At 56.7% G+C, this 7,953-nt stretch overlaps 1 protein-coding gene across 5 annotated transcripts; it reads left to right on the top strand.

Annotated features, from left to right (window-relative positions):
• Window positions 1–591: 591 nt before the first annotated feature.
• On the top strand, window positions 592–7,923 carry MYADM (myeloid associated differentiation marker). Of its 5 annotated transcripts, none has more exons than XM_016130919.2 (3): window positions 592–614; window positions 3,676–3,751; window positions 5,595–7,923. In XM_016130919.2, the coding sequence occupies exon 3, from the start codon at window positions 5,597–5,599 to the stop codon at window positions 6,566–6,568; it is 972 nt and encodes a 323-aa protein (XP_015986405.2). In that variant the 5' UTR covers window positions 592–614; window positions 3,676–3,751; window positions 5,595–5,596; the 3' UTR covers window positions 6,569–7,923. The 5 variants fall into 5 exon arrangements, with proteins under 5 accessions (XP_015986405.2, XP_015986404.2, XP_036088225.1 ...); XM_016130918.2 differs by lacking the exon at window positions 592–614 and adding an exon at window positions 1,868–1,942; XM_036232332.1 differs by lacking the exon at window positions 592–614 and adding an exon at window positions 1,889–1,937.
• The last annotated feature ends 30 nt before the right edge of the window (window positions 7,924–7,953 follow it).

Genomic DNA, 7,953 nt, shown 5'->3' with positions numbered 1-7,953 from the left:
TTGTATCAGTGGACGCCACCCATGGACTATTTTGGGTATCCTAGGAGTGCTGCTACCAGGTCAGGCAAAGAGGGTGACTGATTTGGGTGGAAGAAGGGGTCGGGTGGGGAGATGCTGCTATGCCGGAGGCCAAGGAGCTGTGTGAATAGAACCTGGGGACGTCCCTGGAGAACCTGTAACTAATGCCACGTCCTGGCTCCTATCTGTCCTGATCCGGGGTTAATGGAGACTCCCTCATATGCAAGGCACAGAATTATGGGCAAGGTCTGTGCCAACTCCTTTGCAGGAGCACAAAACTGGTAATACAGGCTCCACATCCCTCCCACCCCTCCACTACCCCACACTTCGGGCAGAGCTCACAGCATCCAGGTCCCCCGCAGACCATACAGCCAGAGCTCTGAGACCCTTTAGGACCCCTCCCTTCGCCACTGGTGCAGTTTCCACCCCTGTGCTCCACCTCAAAGCTTCCTCCGTCGACTGCCTGGAAGACACCCAGCAGCAGCAGCGAGGTCAGCTCACCGTTAGCTCAGCGTCGCCGAGCATCCGCAGCCGCTACCAGGCCCCGCCCCGCGGTAGCCGCGAGCCAGGCCGCGCCAAGGACGACTGCAGAGCTGGTAAGTGTGTACCACCGGCAGCGAGGGATCCAGGCGGCCGGGTCCACCCACCCCCCACCCCCCACCCCCCACCACCGCGCTCTGCGCGATCCGGCAGCGAGCCCTTCAGCTCCCGCAGGTTTCTTGGCTCTCAATCGGTGCCAGGGCCCCAGGGCTGACCCTAGAAAAGGACCACGCAGCCCTCCCTGCTCCAGGACCAAGCACATCGGCCCTTGGGGCCTCTCCCCTCTTGCGGGAACCGGGAATCTGGTGCCCCTAGACCCATCCTCATTAAGCTTCTGAGTCCCTTCCTCTTTCAGGAGCTGGGAATGCAGGCCAAAAATCTCTCTCCCTTCCAGACCCAAGAGGCTCCCCTTGCAACCACATCTTTTCCGAACACCCAGGGGTCTGAGCTGATCGCTCATTTGAGACAAGAATCTGAGTCCCCAGCCTGGGCGTTATGTGGAACCCAGGAGTCTGTGCCCCCAAATCCCAGGAATTTCCCCCACCCCACCCACTGACATCTGGGACCCTGAAGTCCGGCCTACCAGTCCCTGCACCGTGAGTCCCAATGTAAATGATGATCAGGGGACCCTTTTTGCTCCTCCCTCAGTTTCTTTAGTACAGGAATCCGACCGCAGTCCTTTGGGGAATCTAGGAGTCGGGGACCTCAGATCAGAAGTCTCCAGAAGCTTAGAAGCCGGTACCTCTCCTTTTTCATGGGCGCAAGGAGACAGGGATCCTAGCCCACAGACCCCATTATACTGAGGCTTGGTTTCCACCCAACCCGCTGCGACCCAGATGTCCAAGCTTTCATCCATTCTGAAAGGCGGGGTTGGAGCAGACGGGGAGGGAGGAGGCAGGGAGGGAGGAGGAAAAAGTGAGCGAGGTGGGATGTGGGCTGAGGGTCTCAGTCTTAAACAAATGCTAAACAAGAGGGTTGCCGCGGCAACGGCCTTCTCGAGCCTCCCCTGGAGACACCACTGGGGCAGAGTCCGAGAGGGCAGCCCCCAGGAGCCCCTATTCCGCCAGCTGTTGTGTCTTCCTGTTTTGTCACCATGGCGACAATGACCTCAGCTCTCCCCTCCCCGTCTCCGGCGGAGCTGGGGAGCCGAGGTCCGTTTAGCCTCCGGAGGAGCGAGGTCTTTGTGTTGGCCCCGCCCCAGGGCGGGGCTAGGATAGCCCTGGCGCCCAGGGAGTCCCAGTCTCCGCCGGAGCTCAGCGCTCCGGCCCCGCCCCCGGCCCCGCCCGCGCTCCCTCACCAGTTTGCCATCCCCACCCAGTTCGCAGCCCTTTCCAGTCCTCAGCTGTCTCCTCTCCTTCAGCTGCAGCCGCCACAGGCCCGTGAGTTGAGGCTGCGGTGACTCCCGCGGGCGTCAGGATTCTTGGGAGGGAGGAATGGGCTGGGATTCAGACTGAGTCCCTAGAAAGCCTGGGGCTGGGCCAGGACTCGGGTTCTGGCGAAGAGGGGCTGGAGCCCTGGACTCTCTTACACGTCCTACTTCTGACAGAGGAGGGGGCCCGGCGCCCTGAACTGCTAGGTTTGATGGAGGAGCGGGCTGAGGCCTGGGACACCCTGGTCTGAGGCGGGGTATTGAGGGGCTGGGAGCTGGGACACCTGGGTCTGGCGGGAGGCTGGGGGTCGAACACCTGGGTCTGAGCGGTGGGGAGGTTGGGGGCCTGGACTGCTGCGTCTGAGGACACAGACGGATGGGGTCTCCAAGAATCCCGGGTTGAAGGGAGCTGGAATCCGTTAGAGTTGAGAGTCCCGAGTTTGGGAGAGTGGCTGTGCTTCAGAAGTACTGACCTCCCCATCCGGGGGACAGAATCTGAATTTGGGCTGTGAAAGCCGGGGGCTGAGATCCAGCACCCGCGCTGCGGAAGCGCGGACGGAGCTGGAGAGCCAGCCGAGAGAGAATAAGGCTGAAGCCTGCGTCTTTGGGTGTCTAGAACACAGGCCAGGCGTCCGGAGTGCAATCCTGAGTCTGTAGAAGGGTGGGTGTGGTGCTCCGCGTGGAGGTGAGGAGAAGGTGGGGTGCAGGGAGGGGAACCCTGAGCTGTGCAGAGAAGCCCAAGGGGTGTTCCTCTTCCTCCTCGAGTGTCCCACCTCGCATTCCTGAGCTCTGGCTCAGGCGACTCTGAGGGTGGCCCCTGCGCTAACCCGTCTTCCACGCGACACTTCAGAAGTCCTGGCCCATCCTCTTTCTCCTGGGCGGTCCCGACTTTCTTCTAACGGGTACGGGAGAAGCGGGGGTGGGGAGGCACCTTCCAGGTGGCCCCGGAGATCTGCCTTCCAGGAGATGGTGGGAGGTGTGGCTACTCATCTTTGTTCTGGATTCCAACGCAGAGCAGTGTCAGGCCTCAAGGCGGGCAGGGGTCTCCACTGGGCGAACCCAGGGGTCCAGGTTCTCCGTAACTCCTCTCTTAGAGACCCTCTTGGGGGAACCAAGCACCCAGCCCGACCTCATAGGGACCCAGAATTCATATGTTGAACGATATAGAAATTTAGGTTCCAGGTCTTACCTCCTAAAACCTGGAATCCAGGCTCCCCGCTCCTTCCACTCAGTCCCACCCCACTCCCGCGTGTGGCCGACTGACCAGGTCGGGCCATTTTTGAGGCCGGCGCGGGGCAGGGGTCTGGGCGCCGCCTCCCAGTCCCCATCACATTCCAGATGACTGGGCTGACTTGAAGTCCTTATAAGGCCTGGAGACGCGGCCCTCTCCCGCTGCCCGCCCCCGCAGCCTCCGTCCCGGGCGCTCCCGCTGGGTGCCGGGTGACTACCAGGCCGGGTCAGGGTTTCTTACACACGCCCACGCCAGCCTACAGGGCGTGCGCTTTCGCGGCGTGGACTCTGTGTCCCTTCTCCGCGGTTTGGGAATGGAGAAGGGGCGGGGCTGCCTCCTGGTCACCCCCGGACCCTGCCCCGGCTAGGAGGCACGCCCGGGCTGCGGAGTCTCTCAGCTGGTTCCGGGCGAGTCCCCCGCCGCGCGCCGGCGAGTAGCCTGGGTCCCTGGAGGGCGGAGCCCGGGCTGAGCTGGACGTGGACGCTGACGTTCTCCCTCCCTCCTCTGCTCTGACTAGCCTCTTCCAGGTGTCTGACTTCATCCGCCTCCGCTGCTCGATCTTTCTCCGTTGGAGTCCTCAGCCAAGACCGCTGGTGAGTGGACTTGGGGCCCGAACCACGGAATCTGGGAGAGAAAGTGGCTGGGGCAGGGAGGGGGAGGTAAATATTTGGGTCTTGGGTCTAAGAGAGGATGGGGCTGGATTCTGACTCCTAGATCCTGAGAGAAGTACCTAGGAGCTTGGGTTGCAAGGAGAGGACCCCAGACAGCTTTGTGCCTAAGAAGTGTGTCCTGGACCTGGCCTCCTGTGTCTTCAGGGAGCTGCTGTGCAAGAGAGGGCCCCGGGGCGCAAGCAGTTAAAGCCTGTTCCAAAGGCGCTTGACACTAGAAGGAGGAAGTTTTATTTCCCTGAGGCTTGAAAGAGGCCTCCTGAGCTTCTTAGGGGTGGTAGTTGATATCTGAAACATTTTAGGGCCTGAAGGCAGATCTGGTCCCCAAGAGGCTGGGTACTGGTTTCCTGGGGGTCTTTAGGATGGGAGTAAAAGCTGTAGGTTCTGAAGAATGCAGTTTATTTCTGGCGTGCTCAGGGCCGAGGGCCGAGAGTCCTGAGGTCTGAAGCTGTATGAGCAAAACAGGAAGCCTAGAGATTTCAGTGGAAGGGACTAAGGCCCTGGACAGCTAAGAATCTGGGAGCCGTTTCCCTGGAGTTGGGGAACAGGCTGGCTGCGTTCCTGAGCGGTTTGGACTCCATGTGGGGGAGGGGACAGGCCGGAGGAAGTATGACTTCCTTTGGGTGGAAGTTCTCCAGATCCAAATTCCCAGGTGGGAACCAGATCTCCAGCTGGGGTGTTGGAAGGGGGGTTGCTGCCCAGAGGTCAGCCCCGTCCCAGGGTCCAGTTGGAAGCGCTGATCAGATATGGGTCTCTGAGAATGCATGCATATGGAGTCTGGACTCTTGAACCTTTGGAGGCTGGGGCTATCTAGGTCCCTTTGTTATGGAAAAAATCCCCAAAACTCCAAAAATCAGACCAGTGAAAATCCAGCAGTAACCCAGAGAGAAAGAGAATTCAGTTTTATTACGGTGGCAGTCCCAGAAGAGCTAGTGCTCCAAAAATCTAGGCCACAAGCTTAGGGGCAATTCCACTTTTATACCCACATTGTTACAGTTGGCATGGGCTCATTTAAGACCCATGAAATTGCTATGGGCTATGGGCAATTACAGATCATAGGATTTTCTATCTAACAAACACTAAAGTAATATATCTTTCCTAACAAGCACTAAAGCAAATACATCTTTAGGGGAGGATGAGTTCTCAGTTGACCCTGAGATCTCCAGCCTTGCAACAAGAATGTTTACAGAAGCAGAAAAAAAAAGCTGATTAGAAATGTTGGCCAATTAAGAGAGAAATTCCTCTTCATCTTAGGTGGAGGAAGTTGGCTGGGGTGCAGACCTGGGGTGTTCAAAAAGAGGAAGTTGAGAGGGAGATGGGGTTGTTAAGAGCTCCTGGAAGACAGGGCCTCTTTCTGACAGGGGTAGTGCGGGAAGCTGGAGAGGGGATGAGTCAGAGCCCAGTCTGGAATGGCAAGATTGCCAATTCCCTAGGGGGTGGGGAGGACAGTAGGAAGAAAGCGCTGTGGTTTTATAGGTGCTGTGTTGGAGAGAGAAAAGGAGTGTCCTGACAAGGAGAGAGAGATATGGGCCTATACTCCTGGGTTTTAATGTGGAAGATAGAGGATCCAAGGCCGAGGGTAGAACGGCTAGGACCTGGGTGACTGACTCGTCTTTATAGGCCTGGGACTGTCCAGTTTAAAAACTGAAAGGTCTGCATCCAGGGATACTCCCCAAGCTGGAGTCCAGGTTACTTTGTCCCCTGGGGAGGCAAGGGCTCAGATTCTAATGGTTGGAATTGTCTTACGACACCTTGTCTCTCCCTGCAGCCATGCCAGTGACGGTGACCCGCACAACCATCACGACCACCACCACGTCGTCATCTTCAGGCCTGGGATCCCCGACCATCCTGGGATCCCCTCGTGCACTGACCCAGCCTTTGGGCCTCCTCCGCATATTACAGCTGCTTTCCACCTGCGTAGCCTTCTCGCTGGTAGCCAGCGTGAACGCGTGGGTAGGGTTCATGGGTAACTGGTGCATGTTCGCCTGGTGTTTCTGCTTCGCCATGACCCTCATCATCATCATCGTGGAGTTAGCTGGGCTCCAGCAGCGCTTCCCACTCTCCTGGCGCAACTTCCCCATCACCTATGCCTGCTACGCCGCCCTCTTCTGCCTCTCAGCCTCTGTCATCTACCCTACAACCTACGTCCAGTTTATGTCTCATGGCCGCACGAGGGACCACGCCATCGCTGCCACCGCCTTCTCCTGCATCGCTTGTGTGGCTTATGCCACTGAGGTGGCCTGGACCCGGGCCCGGCCCGGTGAGATCACCGGCTACATGGCCACAGTGCCAGGCCTGCTCAAAGTGGTTGAGACCTTCGTGGCCTGCATTATCTTCGCCTTCATCAGCGACTCCTACCTGTACAAGCACAAGCCAGCCCTGGAGTGGTGTGTGGCCGTCTATGCCATCTGCTTCATCCTGGCAGCCGTGGCCATTTTGCTGAACCTGGGCGACTGCACCAACATGCTTCCCATCCCCTTCCCCAGTTTCCTGTCCGGGCTGGCCCTGCTCTCCGTGCTCTTCTACATCTCTGCCATGATCCTCTGGCCTCTGTACCAGTTCGATGAGAAGTACGGTGGCCAACCCCAGAGGTGGAGGGATGCAAACTGCCAAAGCAGGCACAATGACTCTGTGTGCCCCTGGGACTGCCGCCTGGCTGTGGCCATCTTGACAGCCATCAACCTGCTGGCTTATGTGGCTGACCTGGTGTACTCAGCTCGCCTGGTTTTTGTCAGGGTCTGAGGTGCTAACGAGGAGCTCCTGATTCCTTCTTCTTTCTGGAGGTTTCTTTACTGAGTTCTGATTGCCTTCCTGCCTCCCCTCTCATCTCTGTCTCATTCTGCTCACTCTTTTTCTCTTTCACTCCTGCTCTCTCCTCTTCTGTTGCTCTGTCTACTTCTTGTCCCATTGGTTTGGTTGCCCTCATCCTGTTTTGTCTCCATGTTTCCCCTTTCTCTTTTGATGGTCTTCTTTTCTACTGGTTCTCTTGTCTGGGTCTTTCTCAGCCATCCTGTTTGTTTTCTCATCTGTCTGTTTCCTGATCACCTCTTTCCATTTTCCTTCTTCTGATTTCCTTGGGATCCCTGAGACTTCTCTGCTCTCACACCACAACCACCATCACCACCCCCATATCCAAAGGTGCTGAGGTCCACACCCCATACCCCTCTATGCAGCTATTCAGACCCTGGGCCTCTTGACTGGGCCTCATTGCCAAAGCATGCCTGCCCACCCTGGCTATGCCTTAGTAGGTGTGTGTGTGTGTGTGTGTGCACGGCGGGGGTGGGATGGGGTGGGGGGGAGCGGGTAGTGGGGAGAGGTGGGTAGCCAGGGATTGGACCCCCTTTCTCTCAGGGGAGGGGGCTGTACAGTGTACCTCCTCTTGAAGTTAAAAAAAAAATCCCTGGAGATCAGTCATTTCCAGGAGGCAGGAGGCTTAAAGCACAGACCTTGGGTCTCTAGGCCCCTGCTGTCACTCAGCCTCATCTGAGGTTGGCTCCTGAATTTCGGCTTACTAAAAACCCACTGCCTAGACGCCATTGTAAAGGCAGCAAAGGGTAGTGGATGCCTCCTACCCCAACTCTCTGGGATATCAGAGGAGCTGGCAAAGAGAAGGGGCAGTGATATGGCCCTCTAGCTTCAGGGTTTAAACTAGCAGGTATTGCCTTTGCAGGGAGGAGAAAATGGCTGCTGCTGGCTTTAAAGGGAATGTTAGGTTTTTTTTTTTTTTTTTTTTTTCTTCCAGGGCAAACATTATTGGGTGGTCCTATTCTTAAAGGGGAGATTTCTTTTCAATTTTTTTTAAATTTGTGGGTGGATTGGGTAGGTACATAGAGGAATTGCATTGCTTGAGTGTGTGATAACACACATGCATGTTTCTGTGTGCTAGTTGCTTCTTCTTGCTGCTTCCTGCTTCTCTGGGACTCACATGCATAACATGATATATATATATATAAATGTATAAATATATTATTATTTTTTAATTCCCTGGAGCTTCTGATTCCCATCAGCCCCCGCTGTCAATCACAGACTGAAGCCTTGCCCCTTCCCCACTCCCAAACCCATATTTTTTTTAACCTTATATAAAGATAAAAGGAAGACCTGTGCTTTATTATTGGGGAGGGCTCCAG

Source organism: Rousettus aegyptiacus, unplaced genomic scaffold, assembly GCF_014176215.1.
Source record: "Rousettus aegyptiacus isolate mRouAeg1 unplaced genomic scaffold, mRouAeg1.p scaffold_m13_p_14, whole genome shotgun sequence".
Taxonomy (NCBI): Eukaryota; Metazoa; Chordata; class Mammalia; order Chiroptera; family Pteropodidae; genus Rousettus; species Rousettus aegyptiacus.
This window is presented reverse-complemented; position numbering and strand designations above follow the sequence as displayed.